Here is a 20,420-nt window from a genome sequence, read left to right as displayed (position 1 = left end):
CGTGTTTGTGTTAGGGGATTTCTATTGAAATATTGTTTAGCCATGCAGCTTCCATGGACAAACCGAAGGTCGACAAAGGAGGGTTTAACCTACTGATCTCTCATACGTACTTGCAAAGCTACGGTGATATTTCTCAAGGTTGATAGAACGTAGACAATAGAAGTCCTTGGCCGACAGTCTCTTCATCTTCATCGCACCATATAGACTATAACTCACTGCTGAATTATTCTTGGATACCAGGGTATGCTGAGGTGTCCCAAAAAGTGGATGAGCGACGTAATGGTATCGTATCAACATTGCAGGGCACCTGACGGGAAGATCGAGATTGGAAGCAAATCCCATCGACAATTTCCAAGGGGGTCCCCATACATGTGATCCTCGTAGGCTGCGTGGGACATTCATGACAGGCAAACATGGATGGTTACACCACCAGGAGCCTACCGCAAAGGTGGAAGAACCACCAACTCTTGCGTCAGGTATGGCACCATTTTGGTAACAGAAAACGTGGCCGAATTAGTACCATGATGAATGGTCGTATCTCATTTTGTGCGACTATGGCCTTTGATCTGAACTTTGATCATTCGTTTCCAATAGGTAAAGACTAGTCCTAACCCTTGCGACATTTGAAAGAGGCGCCTGTTTGTTCGCCTATAGACCAAATACCCCGATAATTGCAAGCTCCTTGAACCAATGACTCCCTATTTTCATCCCCAAAATTTAAAGAAAGAGGTATCTCTGATATTACAGTATGCTATACAGGCACGGTTGAGCCTCGCTCCAGCCGGCCATTTTGTCATTAACGTCCTTGATATACATCCCGTTCCTGACACTGGTCAGAGAAGTCGGGGTAAGCGTGATAGTCGTCGTCTTCATTACAGGACAGCCTAATGTTGGCTCCACTGAATAGTGTCGAGGTCGATACCCTCCTGTACGAGCTCCCACAGGGGACTCAACTCGCGCAAGAAACTAACACGCTCTTGGACTGCCTTGAGGACGTAATCAATCTCCGCTTCAGTGGTGAAGCGACCGATGCCAAATCGGATACTGCTATGAGCGCTTTCGTCACTGTTGCCAAGCGCGCGCAAGACGTAGCTGGGCTCCAGAGAGGCAGAAGTACAAGCACTGCCAGAAGACAAAGCGATATCCTTGAGAGCCATCAAGAGCGACTCTCCCTCGACGTAAGCAAAGGAGACGTTGACGCAACCGGGATAGAAGGAGTCAGGGGCACCATTCTGTGTTGTGTGTTCCATGCTCAATAGGCCCTTGAGTAGGCGGTCTGAGAGGTACTTGATACGGTTTGTGTCGTACTATCATCGGTCAGTGTTTTGCATAAAAGGTATCGATGAAAACAAAGAATGGAGAATCATTGTAAATCAGACAGAAGCTTCGATCAACACGGCCGGCCTTGTCACGGGCCATTCAGAAAGCCATGCATGTGTAGAGCAACTCATCACTTAAACAGGGCAACATATGAAAGAAATGGGTAGATAGTACTCACAGGCATTTCCTCCTTGGCGATTCTACAAGCTTCGCCAAAGCCAGCAATGAGTGACGGAGCAAGAGTTCCGCTTCGAAGACCTCTCTCCTGACCACCGCCGGTAATGAGGGGATCCAATCTAACTCGGGGACGTCTTCGGACATAACAGGCACCAATACCCTTGGGGCCATAAATTTTATGTGACGAAATCGACATCAAGTCAATGTTCATGGCATTAACGTCAAGTGGGATCTTGCCCACAGCCTGAGCAGCATCGGTGTGGAAGAAGATTTTCTTGGATCGGCACAGCTTGCCGATCTGTTCAATAGGCTGGATAACACCAATCTCGTTATTGACAGTCATGACACTGACAAGAGCGGTCTCGGGTCGGATGGCAGCCTCAAGATCTTCCATCTTGATAAGTCCATCATTCTGAACAGGCAGATAGGTGACCTCAAAACCCTCATCCTGAAGGTGACGACAGCTATCAAGTACACACTTGTGCTCTGTCTGTGTTGTGATAATGTGCTTCTTCTTGCCAGAACGACCAAAGAAACGAGCAACACCCTTGATGCTCATGTTGTTACTTTCGGTAGCACCACTGGTAAAAATGATTTCCTTGGGGTCAGCTCCAATAAGCTTTGCAACGTGCTCACGCGCATCCTCCACGGCCTTCTCGCTTTCCCAGCCGTAGGCATGTGTCCGCGAATGAGGGTTGCCATAGACGCCGACGTAGAAAGGCATCATAGCATCGAGGACTCGAGGATCGACAGGTGTGGTAGCCTGCATATCGAGATAAATAGGACGCTGGCCCTCTTCCATGACTGCTGCTGACTTCAAGACCTCTTGATGGGAAAATTAGCCTCAACCCTAAGAATTGTCACTCTGCCGCGACAGCTGAGATTATGCACATACCAGCCATTGGGCTAACCTTAGCATTGGAGGGAGTGCCAGGGGGAGGGATGTCTGCAAAAGCTGACTTGTCGAGCTTGATAGCCGTCTCGACCTGAGCATTATCCCTCTTGGTCTCGGTGACATATCCTCTTCGTGATGTTCGCCTCGCCACAGCAGCTGCGCGAGCCATGCCTCGCAGAGGGGCTACAGTAGCGCGAGAGCCTGAGCTCAAGCTGACTCGGCCTGCCGAGCGCAGGGCGCAGGATGCGATTTTGGAAGACATGATGGATGGAATTTAATTCCTGGCAGTTGCAAGGACGAAGAAAAAACGTCGAGCGAAGCCAGTGGGAGAAGAAGACAAGAAGCGAATTCCAGTGGAGACGTTGAGCTCCATATCGAGAATTTGTCATTAGCTTGGTCGGCTCGGGCACTCGGTGATAAGATTCCGTTGATTCCGGTCCGGTGATTGGTCTAAAAAGCCGGGGAGCGCTCTTATTAGGCGTTAGGTTGTGGTGGACGGCAAGCCAAGCCGTGAGGAGAAAGAGATGGAAATGTCATCAATTTGCCGTGGCGAGCAATTGCTCGAATATACTCAAGTCAAGAGATGAAATTTTATGTCTGCATTGTTTTGTCGAGTCTGTGGGTATACCAAGTAGGTAGGTAGGTAGGCAGAAAGCATGTTGTACATGTCGAGTCTTCAGAAAAACCCTCTTAGGGCTTGTAACTTTGCTTGCCATGGTAAAGCCAGCGAATATTGACTTTATTTTACGTACTTTCTTCGAATCGTAATCTCGGTGCTTTGTATCTCGGGTTTTATGAGCACAATACATGCCCGCCCGCATTCTCCGAAGAGATTATACTGGTGGCAGTGAGTGAACGGCCTGAGTGAGATTGATCCCTGAAAGCAGTTTAGTGACGCAACCCGACAACCTTAGTACCATGACGCAGTTGTGGCTGGCTACCGTATTTATTACCTTAACAAAATGAGTGAGTGGCCTAACCTCCATAACCTCAAGGCATCAGTCAAATGGAAGCTTCCATTGCAATAATCATGATTGATTCAGCCTACAGTCAAATATGGGCATTATGGATTTTCACTTACTTGAGTAGTAACATCGGTTAAAGAAGATACCCAATTTCCAATCAATAAGAAACCCTAATCCTTGCTCACATTGTTAAGCTTCAGGCCTCTTTCTTTCCCTTTTCCCTCTGCTAAGTTAGGTGTTTTGATTACCTATTTGTTCAACAACCTGATAGCCACAATAACAAGTCGGCATTCGGCAGGCTTGGCAACAAGGCGTAGGCTACAGTGCAGGCTGGGCAGCAAAATAAGGACGCCCTTGGAGCTAAAACACAGCCACACAAGTGGACGTCACCGTCCGTTCCACGACTCAACTCAAGTCATTGTCTTTAAACTGTGCTGGATAAGTTACCTTCTTGTCCAACTTTGGTGGCCTCGCGACTGAGGTTTTTCGCGATCAAGGCTCCTCTTCCACCAGCTCCGCTCTTAGTCTTACATCCATAGCATCACAACTATTGCCTTGCTCTCACCATGAGCTTCAAAGGCTTCCAAAAGAGCCTCACCCGGGTAAGCCTTGCCCCTCATTTGTTTGTCCTCGGGTTCCCAGTCGCGCGCGAAACGGTATTCTTGCGCGCGACTGAATACCCGAGACACGTCAGGACTATTGATCAACGCCGAGTAAGACGAAGCAGAGATACTGACACCTCTTCCCCCTTCTAGGCTCCGCAACAATTCAAGCAAAAGTTCAACATCGGCGAGCACACCAAGGATGCTGTTTATATCGACGCCGAACGACGCTTCCAGGAACTTGAGACCGAGACCAAAAAACTACACGATGAATCCAAAAAGTACTTCGAGTCCATCAATGGCATGCTCTCCCACCAGATTGAGTTCAGCCAAGCCATGACCGAAGTCTACAAGCCAATCTCAGGTCGCATGTCGGACCCTGACTCGATCAAGTTTGAAGGAAACCCCGAAGGCATCCGTGCCTGCGAAGAATACGAAGCCGTTGTCAAGGACCTGCAAGAAACGTTGGCTCCCGAGTTGGAAATGATAGAATCTAGGATTATCCGTCCTGCCAACGAGTTGCTCGACGTCATCAAGGTGATACGCAAGAGCGCCCTCAAGCGTGAACACAAGCGACTTGACTATGACCGACATCGCACGACTCTCAAGAAGCTGCAGGACAAGAAAGAACGCACTGCCAAGGACGAAAAGGCAATGTGGAAGGCCGAGGGAGATGTTGAGCTAGCTACGCAGGAGTTTAACTATTTCAACGACCTCCTCAAGGATGAGCTTCCAAAGCTGTTCCAGCTCGAGCGCGAGTTCATCCAGCCCCTGTTCCAGTCGTTCTACTACATGCAACTCAATATTTTTTACACCTTACACGAGAAGATGCAGAACTGCGATATTGGATACTTCGATCTGACACTCGATATCGAGGACGCTTTCCACGAGAAGCGCGGTGACATTCAAGAACAAACAGAAGCTTTATCTATCTGCAGGTTCAAGACAACTGGCCGTCCACGACCTGTACGATACGGAGCCAAGCCTGCCCTCGAAGGTCCTAAGCAGCCCGCACTCCTTACACAAGGCGGCGAAGACTCCAAGCCTTCAAGCAGTGCAGTCACCAGCCCGAAGATTGGTGGCTGGCAGCGCCCGGCCTCGACTGCAAACGACACGGCGGCTCCTCCTCCTTATACACCCCCAACAGGAGCCAATGCAGGCCTAGCAGCTATCGCTGCTGGCAAGAAGAAGCCCCCACCACCCAAGCCTAAGCCCAAGCCTATGCGCTTGACAGCTCCAGGGGTGGAGACCGTCACGGCTCTCTACGACTACGCCGCGCAAGCCGAGGGAGATCTAAGCTTCCGAACTGGTGATGTTATTGAGATTGTTACAAGAACGCAGAATGAAAACGAGTGGTGGGTTGGACGACTGCAAGGCAAAGAGGGCCAGTTCCCAGGTACGTGTTTAAGTGTCTGAAATCCTTTATCGATGAACTAACGGGTGATAGGCAATTATGTTCAACTCAACAGTTGAAGTGATAATCATTGAAATCGCGATAACACTTTCACCACCTCGATACTTTGACATGAAGCGAGCCCGTCTCGCTATAACCCGCTCGCTATAGACGCTCATAATTTCGGATGGTAGCATCACTAGGGATGGATCTTAAGGGGGCTATGGCGCATCATGTGAAGCGAAGCACTGGAGTCCGAGTGGGGTAGACGGAGCAGCAGGCTTTTCTGCTTGCTCAAGGTCCTGGAAACGAGAACCTAGATTCTTCCAATTCTGGAGATACAAGAGCCTATGTGGCCAAAGAGATGGGGCATTTCTGGCGTTATGGATATGATTCCTGCTTGTCTGTAGAAGCAGATAACACAATTAGTATTGTATTTTAAAACGACTCGACTTTTGTTATAAAAGACCTGAGTGATGCCGGTCGTCATGAGGAATCTTGTTGCTCTTTTGAGAACATGTCTGATCACTGTGAGAAATACGAAGTTCCCAACAAGTGCACACAATTATCTACAGAGCTATGTAACGATAGTAAAGCGATCAGGCTCCGAGCCTGGTTTCGAAAACGGGCGTTGAACCTTGGACATGTCGAATGCGGCTCAAAATTGCGGGGATCTGTATAACCACGCAAACATTGTTCCTACTGCAAGCTTCTGAATTTGTATTGGTCAATTGATCTATTTGCTTGAAGAAAGGCATCAGCAGGTACCGTATCCTGATGCAGACATGTGCCGAACACAAATAGTTTGCTGACAATACCTGGTAGGGTCAGGGATTATGGCCAGGGTGTTTATAATACGATCACCACAATAGCCGCAAAGGTTTCCCATACTGGCTGCACCTGCAACTGACCCAACGACGCAAATAGGAATATGCATGCGTAACCTGCATAGGTAACCCCTCGATCAGTTAGTTTGGCCCTTACACCAACTCGACGTACTCATCCATGATCAAGAGATTTTGCACAAGGAGCACAGACTTATAATGACAATGACTCTACTCTCAATGCCTGTCTTACACCATGAACGTATACACTACCAAACTGCATGTGATCTTTCCCATCGCCGAAGAGCCTCATTAAAACCCGATGCCTGCCTAGCAAACCAGCAGCTCCAGTCTTCAAACTCTGATTGTCCTTGCGTTGACCGGTTTAAACCGGACAGAGACATGGGGCGGTCTTTGATGGCGTGCTCTAACTGGGGTGCCATTAGAAAACGAGGCTCCGTTGAGGCTCTGCTATTCTTCCCCTCTTGAAGAGACTTAAGAGTGCCCTGAGCCATTCGGAATAGCCTCATATCTATACACGAGCCAGTATTCAGCGCTTTGGTGAACATGACCTTGTATTACTCTAAAAGATCTCTCCCTTTTCCTCCTGCAGTGTCGCCATGAGCCTTTTGAAGCTACCTGTCGAAATTGTCTCCCTCCTCGTCGAGCTACTCGAGGTTGAGGACGTCTTCAATATGGCATTGAGTTGTCGATTTCTCAGCTGCATTCTCTACGACAGACGGATGTGCCGGCTTGCACTCATGGTTCGTCATATCACTATCTATGTCTTGTCTTACTCTCTGAGCTAGTTCGCTGACGAGAGCTTAGAAAGCCCCATACTCGGCAGAAGCTCAGCAGGTTCATACAAGCGGCGATTACCCAAAGGCGTTTCGTAAGCTGGCTAAGCGGCGATTGTCCGTTCGCGCTGCTGAGCCTTGGGCGGTTGCCATAGTGGCCATGGCAGATCACTTCATCTATACCAACGGCCACTTGTGCTACACCATCGAACACAAGCATCTGCGTGTTCTAAACACCCTACAACAGACACCCACGACTGAACTGGCGGTTGATGTGTCTCTGCTTCTCAGGCTTGCAGTCCGTGATTACGATCATCTCAGACCGCATACAATTGAGCCTCTGTATTGCGCTGAGGGCGTTTTGTCATGCCTCGCCACACAGGTGCTCGAAGATTCGACCACATGCAGCTGGCTCATCATATTTGAGCTGAGGGAGAACCCCAGCTGGGTTGTTGTACAGCGGCCATGCTCGATGCATCCCATCTTTGTACGTAACGACAAGAACTATCTATTCTGGGGCTCAAGGTCACATTCGACACTCGAAGGTTCCAGCCGATGGGGCCTCCATTGCCTCAATCTCCAGACGCGTAAATGGTCAGATTCACAACTGATCTTGTGGAACTTTCACGCGGCAAATATAGGGTCAGATATCTGCTTTGAGATCATCGATGGCCAGTTCTATTGCGTTTCGAATGTGTTGAAAACGCGGGCCGAAGATGACACATGCAACAATTTCTACCAGGTTGTACGATTTCCCGTGCATGATGCTGTGCAAGCAAGATGCGAGAAGCCTCTGATGCGCAATCTCTGGCGCCGCCATGATTCCGAGGGCATGGTAGATGGGCGTTGGACATCTCTACAACTCAGCAAAAGTGAGAAAACTGGCAAAGTATCTATCGTTGAGATACGCAAGGAGTGGTGTCCTGGAAATGCAGGCAGTCAGAGGACATGCTACACCAAAGAGCTTCAGTTTGGCCAACAAGAGGCCGATAATTTACAAGAACCTCCTCTTCCTTCAATGCAGCTAGGATCTATGGAAGGAAGTTCTATTGAAGAGGAATGGGATAGTAAGGCTTACATGGAAGAACGAGCATGTAAGGATTTTCATGTTGGTGATGGTCCGAAGGATACTAAGACATACACCCTTCACGAGTGCTTTGTCCGTTCGTACAATCCATCATGCAGCTCATTCATTGATCTTGTCTCTGAAGCTTGCAACCCGTCACTGCGACTCAGAGTACAACCCAAGGAACAAGGATCGTCAGTCAAACTTTGGCCACGAGATCAGCACCTGTACCACTGTGATGGTGTACTGGCTCAGCTGCATGGTGTTGTCAACCCAATAAAGCCGATCAGAGGAGTCGAATGGAGTATGGATGAGCGGATATTGGTTTATTCGCCAACCCACATGGTTTCTGGTCAATTGAGGCCTATTGTCCTCATGTCGTTTGACCCAGGTTTCCCTCTTCCAGGTTTCCCAAACTATCGATGTTGCAGTTTGGAGATGGAATACCAGACCAATAGCCCCTCTCATGTGCAAGAAAGTGCTATTGGCCCACCAAACGAAATGCTGGCGCCGTCAAGTCAAGGAGTTGACGAGTGTTTACCGGCGAGTGGAGAGGATCAGAAGGCAGACTCCAACTTCGTCAAAATGCGGCCTTCGCTTTACCGAACGATGAACATGGGTAGTGGTAATGCACATGGCTTCAACATGTCATATTCTACCCCCTCGGCATTAAATTCTGTAACGTGACTGGCCTCGGTTGAGTAACAACGAGGCCTTCAATAATAAGATTGAAGGGGCAGTGTGCTACTCCTCATCATTGAACTGCAAATACTAGTCTAGTAGATACACAATACTGAATAAATATTGCAACTGAATGAGCTGGGAATGTTTCTTTTACTCTGTACCTTCAAGTGGTACCCGTTGAGTATCTTCAATATACGCAAGTGAGCTTCTACACATTCAATCTCGCTCTGTGTCGAGCCGAGTCAGACTGCGTCACACAACATTGAATATTACTAAATTCGGGCAAAGACCAGAGAATATCGATGCCAATATACCTAGTCCTAGTGGGGTGAACACGCCCTGAGCAAGAGAAGCTGGCCATCTCTATATGCAGGGCATGGATGAATTGTAAATTCAAATCCCAATGATGTGTCACATGTGTAAATGCCGCTGCCATTGGGCTGGTAGCAATAGTAACGCCCGCTCAAAGCTATAGACCAAGTTTAACAACGCATCGTACAGACTCAAAGCCGATTCAAAGCACAATGCGCAAAAAAAAAGAAAAAAGTGCCAGTCTTGGGAGTGCCTCTGTTAATAAGTGGGAGCCAAGCAAGTGGTGACACCACAGTAAGCGAACTTGCTCAAGTACTCCCACTATCCAATCACTGAAGGATTTCAAAGACGGAAATCATATACAGTAGGTACCGCTCAATGATTGCAAAATTCTTTGAGCGGACAACGGACCATCTATTCATAAGTCCAAGGATAAACACATTTGTTTTTGCCTATGTCCATTTCAAATGTCCGCCTTTCCCCCCTCCAAAATCCACGCTATGTAATGTCGCACCCATGACAAGACATGATAAAAAAACCGCTCTTCAAGATACCCAGAAGTGCAACAAGGCCAGTATTCCTTGAAAACGCAGAGAAGCCAGACAGTAAGCTTCGCCCTGTGGTGGCAACGACCGTACAGTATTTGAATGCAAGTCTTGAGACTCCTGAAAACACAGGTAGACATCCAGTAAAAGAAATTAAAAGTACATGAGCTCGTGAGCATATAAATATTCGTCTCAAACCATTTTTCTCCGACAGCCAATCCAATCAAAGCACAGAAACAGCAGATTTAATCGCTGGTTACTTTCTTCGACGACTAAACATCTTAGATAGGCTGCTTCCGCTCTCTTCTTTCACGGGCGGAGAAGGGGCAGCTATGGGCTCAGGCGGCGGTTCCGAGGATCGAAGGAACGCTGCGAGATCTGATGTTCGGGAAACATTCGAGGTTGCATCTCGGGGCTCAAACTTCTTCATGGGCACGCGACGCCCAGAGGAGGCCGAAGAGACAGGCGCCGGTCGAGATTGGTTCTCGCCAATGGGCATTCCATATTTGTCATAACCAGATGGGATGTTGACTTGGATGGGAATGTAATTCCTGAGACCAGCGCGACTGCTGAGTGATCGGGTGTCGTTGGCTTTAGGCGACGCAGGGGCAGTATTGGATTGACTCTCCTTGCGAGTGAATCTTCCCATGAGGCTTGGTGCACTGGCCTTCTTCTTTGGCATCTTTTCAGAGATGGGAACCGAGACTGGCTCAGGCGGAGGTTCGCAGTTCATGAGAAACTCTGCCAAACTCTCCTCTTTCTTAATAGGAGGTTTAGGCGTCGCGAGCAAAACCTCGTCGTCCTCCTCATCCTCATCACTAAAGTCGATGGCGTAAGGGTCCTTGACACGTCGAGTTTTGCGCTTTGGCATCATATCATCATCATCAAACATCTTGTTAGTAGGAGCAGATTGGCCCTTGTTTTTCAGAAGAGCTGTATTGGAGTTGATCGATGAGTGAATAGAAGGCATCGATGACTCGGTACCGTGGGTTGAGGCTTGACTGTATCGAATATCGGGGATGCTGGCATCAACGGCCTTACCACCCGATGGTTCTGGGGCACCGGTCGTGTCCCAAGGTGCGATGTTCTGAGGAATACGGTTGCTATTTGCGCCCGGGGGTCCCTGTCGGATAAAGTCGATTAGATCCGAACTGCCATTACGAGACTGCGTCACAGCCTCACGCGGTGTATAGCGATTCCGATTGCTTGCCGACGAAACTCGGCGACTATCGAGGCTGGACTTGCCAAGGGTATATGGGTTGCTCACATTTCGTTGGATTGGCCGGCTTTCTCCCGCAGGACCAGTAGATTTGATAAAGTCTGCAAAATCTGCGGTAGATTCGCTAGGCACTCGAGCGTCCCTGGGCGCAGCTGACATGCGCGGTCTTCCTGTGTTAGGGGCTGGGAAAGGCTTTGACCTGTCATCCGTAAGCCGGGTGTGTGGAGATGACCGTTTCATATCATTTGTCGCCGATGAAGACTTGGATCGGTGGTGCGAAAGACTATCCTCGCCTTTCCTTGACCCCTTGAAAGTCGAGGTATCAAGAGGCTGGTTGTGCTGTCATCCTTGTTAGCGCAGTGATGCTTTGAACAATGCCGCTTTACTTACATCCATGTTGCGCATGTTCTCGGGTGTCAACGTATATGTGATGGTTTGGTTACTCTGTATCAGCTCCTCAAAATTACGAGCCATATTGGAGCGGCTACCACTATCTTCAGAGGTCCTAACAGCCTTCAGACGACTGATACCGGATGAGGCTGATGAGCCGGAAGTGTGAGTTGGCCGTGGTGTCTGCGCGTTTCCACCTTCTTCGTCCGAATCTCTTGTTTTTGAGCGCTCTACCGAGACCATACCAATGCTGTGCGTAGGGGACGTAGGGACCTTTTCATTCCGTGAAGCGTTACGATTTGATTGGGCAGAAGATGATTGCGGAAGGACTGGCGATTGTGGCGCTCCAACAATACCCTGAGGCCGTTTAGTCTCAGTGGGCGAAGCGGCTTCGGGGACGGTTGGAGTAGATGGCTGGTAGGCCAAATACTTGTGAGGCCTCTGTTCCCGAATCCGATTTCGATCACTCTCCTCGTCCGTCTCAGAAATGGTTGCGGCACTAGGTACTGAGCCTCGCATAGCATCGACAGGGGATCGGCTCTTGGGAACTGTGACAACTGGACGCGGTGTAGCCGTAAGGGTGTTCGGCGCCTGCGCATCAGCTGCACTGGCGACATTGGTGAGGCTGCCACTGGAAGGAATCGTCAGGCTTGCACGGCGGATGCGATCTGCCGCATCAGCTGAAGGCGAGCGAGAACCGCCAGGGCTCTTGGGACCAGCCACATCAATAAGGCGAGCCGAGTGCACACTTGAGGACCTTTTGAGAGGGAAAGGGCCGCCAGTGTCAGAGAGTGCTGGCGAAGAGCTTCCAGCCACTGACACACGAGCCGAAGTCAATATCTCTGCTTTCTCGTAGGTTGGGTCTTCCTCAGCAGTTTCCTGTCGCGACTGGATGCGGCTTGTGATGATCTTTGACAGTCGTTGGTTCTTTTTCACCACGGGCTCTGGGACCAGCTCATCTTTCGACTTCTCCTCTTCGATCTCCTTTGGCTGTTCGATGCCGCTTTGCTCGGCCTTGTCGTCCTCAGACGGCTTTTTCGTATCTTCGTCAGTGCTCGTCAAGGTGGGAACATTTTCCTTTGAGCGTTTGACGACGGCACGATATGGAGAAGAGCCGGGCGTTGGGAGTGAGTTCGAACGCTTACGACCAGTGAAATCAGGTGTGTTGGGCTGCGTCAGAGTTGGCGTAGGAAGGCCCTGGAAGATTCCCAGTGGCATGATGAACAAACTCTTCGGTCGACGACCGCTGGTTTCCTCTGTGGCATCTTCCTCCTCTTCTTGGTTATCCTCATCACTGTAATATGTCAGACCCGGAACCTCAATCTCATCCACATCCTTGTCTCCCATTGGAAGTGCAATCTGAAATGGCTCAACTTCAGCTTCCGGTTCTTCTTCGAGATCACGGGTGGCGGTCCCACTGAGGGCAGGAGAGTCACTGATTACGCTGTCTTGTCTCGGGTGCCCGTCGGACGCCCTTGAAAAGGGGCGGCCATTTAGGTCAATGACAGGCGATCGTATCCGCTTCTTCCAACCCCTCCACAGTCGCCCCAGTGTTCGGTCGAGTGCTACTCTCTCCATGTCTTGCTCTTCCACGACAATGCGGTCAGCGACATCGGAAGGGTTTCGGGTTCCTTCGCTGATCTCCTTCTGGCATTTCGTCCGCAATCTGTGGTATGCGGCTTGACCCGCAACAGTCAGGGTCAGCTCACCCATATACTCTAAAACAGAGGTAAGAAAGATTGCGACAGCGGGTGAGATAACCTCGCTGGCCTGCTCATTGGCACCAAGCTCAAGATTTTCCTGCTCCATGTAGAGGTCTTCGTCTTCCTCCTCCATGTCGCCCAGAGAAGAGTAGACCATGCATCGAAGGCGGGTGCGCTTCCAAACCAGTTCCAGGTCCCAGTCGCGCGCCTTGTCGCCTTGGGGCGTAACGTAGTCCTCCTCATCGCCTTCACCAAGGTATTCACGCAGCTCCTCATCAGCGTTGTTGACCGCGTCTTTCGCTAGTTTGGGTTTCAGTACCTCAGAAACGGCCGGTCGCAGGTTGGCGAGTGTGGTAGCGTGCGACTTGGATAGAAAGTTGAAAAGCAATTGATCCAGAAAGTTATTGACAAGTTGAAGTGCCTCTATCGTAACAAGTGCGGGCTCGCTGGCTGGCTCAATCCCATGCTGATCATACCAAGTGTCGGCGTGGCTATCATGGTCGTTTGTAATTATTTGGGAAGCGGCCGACGCGGCAATGAAGGCCGCTGTAGGTGATACAGACAACGGTGACAACATGAGACTGTGGGCGATGGTTGAAGGTCGGTCGCTGGAGAAACTTTGTGTCCTAGATCTCACGTCGCGAGGAGAGATAATGCCAGATGTTGGCCGCGACACATTCGGGTCGCCATTTGAGGTCGCCATGGCTGCAGTCTATATCTGTTGGCGGGCAGACCTGCAAAGGTCACCCCTAAAAAGAAGAAAAAATAGAGTCGGGGACAGGGTCTGGTCGCTGTAGGCTTTCGATTGCCTTGTGCGATGTGAGGCGCAATCGGGATCGGGCAGGCGCAGAATTAGAATTGGGGTCCCAGCTCTTATCCTGCCGGCTTGCGAAATGCTGGGGGGGATGAGTGTGATTCGCCCTGGGTGGACGGCAACGATATTGGCCGACGGGTCAATGCTGATTTTTGTTAGTTGAAAGTCGCATGAGACGTAGTCTGAAGCACAGGAGTAGAGCGGAGCGCAGGGAACGGAGAGTTGCTTTTGCGTAACCACAAGTCACAGATGTACGACAAATCAACCATTGTGCGAGACAATAGCTGCCGGACACGGAAGCGCCAAACGCTGCAAGCCGACGGGATCAATGTGACTGCAGGTCAGCAGCAGAAGCAGTTTGGCTACATGCGTTGATCGTGTTTGTTTGGTGGGAAGCAAAGGAAATGATCGAGATGGGGAGGGAAGTAATGCTGGAATAGACGTACCTTGGGCGATTAAGGATGCCAAAAAAATGCCTAGGTAGATTGTTGCAGTGTCGCAAAAGCAAATGCGATCGATAGGTAACCAGAACAAACAGTCAGCCTGTGATAAGGACAAAAGTAGAGGAGGGGAAAAGAAAGAAGTCGAGCGAGGTACGAATAAAGGCAGAAGAGGATAGCAGCTTGAGGAAGAGGCGTGAGCGTTGTCGATCAGGTCTCCTTGTTTGTCCAAGCTCGCGGGCTCGGCTGCTGCTAAGGGTCTCGTTCGGGCGGCGGATCGTATGTATGCAAGCCCCTGGACCAGACGAGACTAAGCTAAGACTTAGTAAAGTAAGGACTGAAAGTGTTCTGTTCTGGCTGTCCGGGGATGGAGCCATCCCTGTCTGGGAGCCATGAGGTACAGGTCGGTACATGGTCTAATGGGGGACAGAATCGACACCATAACGCGGGCACTATCAGCGCATCGCCCACTGAAGACGTTGTTAGGTGATGGGATTTGCGACGAGGCCTAGAAGGGGTCTAGGCTGAGGACAAGGATGGGATGATGGTGGATGGATTCGATGTTTCCACGAACCCAGCTGGGGATAAGATGCGATGATAGACGATGCCATGATTGGGCTCATGATGTGAAGCAGATCCACAGCGCCCACCGTTCCTGGACAAGGGCTAGACAGTATCGCAGGGTTTGAGTCAGGGACTCTTTTGGTCTCTTAATTGGAATAATAAGGGGGGGGGACTCCAGTATTCAGGAGTTTTGGTGGTGTCGCTGTTGTGCATCTAATTGATTAACGTTGCGTCAAAGGATGGAAGGTAAGGTTTCTCGCTTCTGTAATTCGAGCATGTACGGTTTCTGCTCCACCCAGTAGGTACATGCAATGCAGTGCATACAATGCAATGCTTTGGGTAATAATGGCTTTGCCTCCGTGGCTATTACAGTCTACAAGGCAAATTAATTGACTTTTAGCATGTTCCATCTAGCCTAGTCGGACAGTTACTCCGTCATGTTGGCTACCAAGTTAGTCTTCAATCCTTCTTATGGCTTTCTCGGCAAGACCGTCCCTACGGTTCCCATCGTCCATGACTAACGATAAAAAGCCATTGCGCATGCAGATTTTGAGGTCTTGACATGAACTACCTGACATTAATAGGCCTGTGCGGCGGACATGTTTCTAGTTTTGTGCATTTTTGATCGTCGGATAGAATTTTAAAGTTGTTCCTCCCTCCTTGTGAAACGTGGTTTCTCTTGGAAGTTGAAACGTATCATCCTCTATTGTCTCAGATATTCTCCTGTTTTGCACTGCAACTATTAGGTAGGTATTTCCTTGCCATACAATTCACAGCATTGGTCTGTCTCTATTGATTAATACAGACAGTTCTCGCACAGACGAAGACCATGGGCTCACAATGCTGCTCGGGCAAGCTCATTAGCTTAGACTTTACGGTTCCGCACCGTCCAGTATCAGATACCGGCCCCTACGCTCGATGTGCTGCCAGCCACCGCAGGTCAATGCTCGCGCTACAGTACATAGCCCGTCTAGCCAGAACTGAACTCTACTCGAGGTACTTGAGGAACCTCTCAATTGAACTGAACTGAGTTGCTCCACAAGCCACGTGGATCAATGGAATGTTGGCTGCCCCTAGTATTTCTTGCAAATGGTGTCACGATGGAACCTGGGATATGGGATCCGAGTCTCGAGGTGTCTTTGGGGATGATGCAAGATGGTGACGATCGCAATCCCGATTTCACTGACAAGAAGCAGTCTCCATAGGTAGCGGCAACACGCGCGTTTTTAATAATGTACATACATTGGATACATACTGAACGGGTACAATGATCAGCAGTCTGAGCTTTCCACGTGTTGTGTGCGCTGTAATTACAGCAGGTACAGGTTACAAGGATTACAAAACCCGAAAAACGGGCCCTCTGATACCTCTAGGCTCCCCCTGCCTTACTAAAAAGGGCCATAAGGGCTAATTTTAACCAGTTTTTAATTAACTAAAAATCCTTATTAAATAAAACTTTATTATATTAATCTATATAATAAGGCTATAATTTTTATAATATTATAATAATAAGGCTATAATTTTTAAAAGGCTTAATTCCTTTTTTAATATATTAATTTTAATATTATAATTTACCTTTTATAATAACTATTATAATAAAAGCTATATTATTTTAAATTAAATTTTATACTTTATAATAAATTTTAAAGTCTTTTATTAAAATATATAACTTATAGTAAATAAAGCTATAAGCTTAAAAATTTAATAATAATATAATAGTATTAATAGTAGTAAAAGTAGTAATACTATAGGGCTTAATATAAGTCTAAACCTTATATAAGAATATAAGCTCTAAATAAATAGTAAAAAATTCTCCCTTTTTTATAATATAATAATAAAAATAAGGAAATTATTAATACTAATATTTAAAGCTAATATAATATATAAGTTATTTTAATTAACTACTTATATAATAGTAATTAATTATTAATAGTCTATATAAATATATCTTACTAGGCAGGCTTTAACCCTATAGATAATAGCCCTAGGGCCCTAGCCTATAGAAACTAAAAAGAGCTTAAAAATACTAAAGTTAATAGTATATATAGTAATAAGCTTAATATTATACTAGCTTAATTTAATTACTAGGTCTTAGTCTTTTTATACTTTATTAAATTAGATTATATTAATTAGGTCTTATAGAAAGAAAAGTAACTTAATACCTTATATTAAAAGCTAGATTAAAAGATTAAATTATTAATATAAAAAAGGGTATTTCTAGAGATAATATAGTTAAGTAATTATATACTCTAGATTATAAACTTAAAGATAATTATTTATATTATAAAGATATTTAGACTATTTAATAGTCTATAATAAATAATTAGCTATTTATTTAATTATAATAGCTAAAATAATAAAGTTAATTAAAATTATTAGAATTTTAAAATATTAGTTTTTTATATAATTATTTTAAGTTTAGTAAGAAGTTTTAGGCTTAATTAAAGGCTTTTTCTAAAGATTAATAAATATTATATAAATATATTATATAATAACTATTTAAGTAAATATAAATAATATACCTTATAATAAGTAGAGTTTTAATAAGTAGTTTTAATTATAGTTAAAGTCTTTTATAACCTTAAGACTTTAAGAATATTATAATAATACTTTTAATATTAAAATTATTATCTTTATATTAATAAATATAATAAAATTAATATATATAATTAAAGTTTTCTATCTAGCTAGGAAAAAAGCCTTAGTCTTAATTTAATATAATAATTACTTTTAAACTTTCCTTTAGAATAATAACTAAGTTAATAATATTAAAAATAAGCTAAAGAACTATTATAAGATAATTATATTATTATTTAAAAGTATTATAAATAAATAGGCTTTAAGATAAAAGAATTAGTAAATATAATACTTTTTACTTAATATTAAGTTAATTATATATTAAAAAACCCTCTTATATTTTAAAAAGCTAAGCCTAGACTATATTTTTATTACCTATTTAATATATAAAAATAGTCTTTAAAGGATTTCCTTATAGTAAATTAAGCCTATAGAAATATCCCTTAATTAAACTTATAATTCTTTATATTTAATTTTTAAAATATTAAATATAATAGTATAACTATTATTATAAAAGACCTTAATTACTATTAAGGTATTTTAAAACTATAAATATAAATTAATATTAAAATATAAAACTTTTATTTATAAATATATTATTATCTTTTAACTTAATAACTAAGGAAAAAGGATTAAATTAAAGGTATAATAGTATTTTCTAATAAATTATTCTTTTATAATATTATAAAAGGTATTTATTACTATATAATATATTAATATAAAGACTTAACTTTCTTTATAAAGATATAATAAAAAAGAAATAATTTTATATTTTAAAGTATAATTTATAGTTATTAAAAAGGTTTATTATATTTATATAAGTCTAAGATACTTATTAACTTACTTAACTATATAACCTTTACCCTTAATAAGGCTAAGTCTTTTTTATAATAATTATAATACTTAGAATTTAATTTAAGGATTTATTTTATATATAATAAAGCTAATATATATAGTAGCTATTATATAATAATATAGCTATAAGAATATAATATCTTTATTATTCTATAAATACTTTATAACTTAGACTTTAATTTTATTAAGAATTTATAGATTTAAATAAAGCTTTAAATTAATAATAATTATAATATAGAGAATTTAATTAAAAAAAGTCTTAATTAAATTATTTATATTACTTAAGAAATTATTTTTAAAAAAAAAAGCTTATTAAGCTTAAATTATTAGTTTATAATAAACTAAAGGAATATATATAAAAGAATAAATATCTAATTAATTATTAAATAAAGTATTAATACTTTAATTTATATAAAAAAATACTATAAAAATAAATACCTAATCTAACTATTAAAAGGGAAGTAATCTCCGCAATTAGCACAATATAGGGCTTATACTAACGCTAGGATTTATAATCCTTATAACCTATAGCATCAGGGTGGTGCATTAGTGACTCTTCGGGCCTTTGCTCCCGTTTATCTCTCCAAGTCTATAACCAGGGTTCATCAAACAATGGAGAATAATTAAACTACCGACAATCCTGCAAAACTATGGCATAATTGATAATGACACGGATATCAAATCATCAGTACCTATAGCAACACGAATGACAAGGACATTATCATGCTCATTCCCGTCGCTCACGTTGCACCAACGCTTTGTATTGACCGGCAACCTACAGTGCCTCCCTAGATCACATAAATGAACTAGAAGCTCACTCATTTTCTAGGCCTTGTGTGGCTGCGTGTGGAAACTCAAAAACGGACCCCGACTCATAAACTAAAATATCCCAACTAACATGTGTTGGTTGACGGTTTTTTGCGCCCCTCAGCAGCCTCCTATTTTCCACTCCATCTTCAATCCTACAGCAAACACAAATACTGAGACGAAAATCCTGTGACTATAGTGCTAATCGGTGTCTTTGCCACAGTCACTGTCGGGCATTTTCTCTCCAGTGCTGGACGATTTAATAGTTCCCAGCTCCATGGAACAGGATCAGATCAGGATCGAGGTACGACAAAGAGAAAAGGGATCGACAAAGAAAAGGCATATAAGTGGCTGCCGTGTCTCGGAACTGTCTGAGACATTACCTTGAGTCTCACCTTTCCTCGTCCACGGGACTCACCCAATATTTATATTGTGTCGTCACCGGGAGAGATCTCCTTCTCAACTCTGCACTAGTTTTAGTCTCATCCCCTGTCAGCTCAGCTCACTTCAATCCCTTCAGTCAACCATTTCTGGCATAACGTGGCTGTAGTCTGCATCATCTCAAGTGTCAAGCTGGTGGGGATAACTGTCCAGACTGCTAATTGGTGTGCCTTGGATATTGCGTGCATATGCAGGTTAAAAAATACGGTCTGGGGCTGAGGCTGAGGCTGTCAAATATGATCAATATTGATGCATCATTTTCTGTCAACGACATTTACAATACCATCCAAGCCATGGCTGAGCGAGAACTCCAAAGACATATATAAATCTGGCTCGACCCGACGTTTAATCATTCCTGATGGCGTTTATAGTAAAGCCAATACAGCCTACCCAGCCATCGGGACAGGTCCTTGCGTCAATGTTTGCTTGGACAGTCAGCCCTTTATTGTATGATAAGAACAGCGGCAACAAGAGGGCATGACGCCTCTATGCAGGCTACCTTGGTCTATATGATAAATATGGATGATTAGGATCTGCAGTAAGAATTACATATTCGTGACTGATGATGGTGTTGAGAATATTGGGAATGGCTAACTTTGTGATGGTCCCAGTAAACAAATATATTTAGAAGTGGCTTACACATATGTTCCGATAGGAATGGAGGTTTCACAAAATGAATGGTTCTTGAATTGCTACATACTAGTTCTCGGGTCTCAATAGCTATACCATGCATGTTGTTGTGTTTTGTGGTCGACGAGATGCATATGTCTATCTCATAGGTGGTGCAGTATGCCAGACTGATCCATCACCCCTGTCTCGAAACCACAACTGTAATTAATTCGTGGGCTTCTCAACAACCGAATATCATATCCCACAGTACCTTGTATGAATGATTCTGATCGAGCTCTGGAGCTCTAGGCCTGAGTTGCAACCACCAGAAGATTCATCCTTTGGTTTAGATCTGACTGTTGTGCAATCGAAATACTGCGGCGTAGCTGCGGTTCTTCAGGGGACGGTGCCTGAAATGATG

At 44.9% G+C, this 20,420-nt stretch overlaps 4 protein-coding genes across 4 annotated transcripts; 2 read left to right on the top strand and 2 right to left on the bottom strand.

Moving 5' to 3' along the window:
* Window positions 1–884: 884 nt before the first annotated feature.
* FPOAC1_003135 (uncharacterized protein) lies at window positions 885–2,654 on the bottom strand (the record flags this gene model as incomplete). Its single annotated transcript, XM_044847706.1, has 3 exons — window positions 885–1,307; window positions 1,499–2,322; window positions 2,393–2,654. 3 exons carry the CDS (start codon window positions 2,652–2,654, stop codon window positions 885–887), a joined length of 1,509 nt encoding a protein of 502 aa, XP_044713622.1.
* Window positions 2,655–3,923: 1,269 nt separating this feature from the next.
* Window positions 3,924–5,432, top strand: FPOAC1_003134 (uncharacterized protein; the record flags this gene model as incomplete). The annotated part of the gene is made up of 3 exons (XM_044847705.1): window positions 3,924–3,959; window positions 4,113–5,355; window positions 5,407–5,432. 3 exons carry the CDS (start codon window positions 3,924–3,926, stop codon window positions 5,430–5,432), a joined length of 1,305 nt encoding a protein of 434 aa, XP_044713621.1.
* A 1,364-nt stretch (window positions 5,433–6,796) lies between these two features.
* On the top strand, window positions 6,797–8,726 carry FPOAC1_003133 (uncharacterized protein; the record flags this gene model as incomplete). The annotated part of the gene is made up of 2 exons (XM_044847704.1): window positions 6,797–6,940; window positions 7,005–8,726. The coding sequence occupies 2 exons, from the start codon at window positions 6,797–6,799 to the stop codon at window positions 8,724–8,726; spliced, it is 1,866 nt and encodes a 621-aa protein (XP_044713620.1).
* A 1,110-nt stretch (window positions 8,727–9,836) lies between these two features.
* Window positions 9,837–13,595, bottom strand: FPOAC1_003132 (uncharacterized protein; the record flags this gene model as incomplete). The annotated part of the gene is made up of 2 exons (XM_044847703.1): window positions 9,837–11,138; window positions 11,190–13,595. The coding sequence occupies 2 exons, from the start codon at window positions 13,593–13,595 to the stop codon at window positions 9,837–9,839; spliced, it is 3,708 nt and encodes a 1,235-aa protein (XP_044713619.1).
* Window positions 13,596–20,420: the final 6,825 nt, after the last annotated feature.

This window comes from Fusarium poae, chromosome 1 (assembly GCF_019609905.1).
Source record: "Fusarium poae strain DAOMC 252244 chromosome 1, whole genome shotgun sequence".
NCBI classification, from domain to species: Eukaryota; Fungi; Ascomycota; class Sordariomycetes; order Hypocreales; family Nectriaceae; genus Fusarium; species Fusarium poae.
This window is presented reverse-complemented; position numbering and strand designations above follow the sequence as displayed.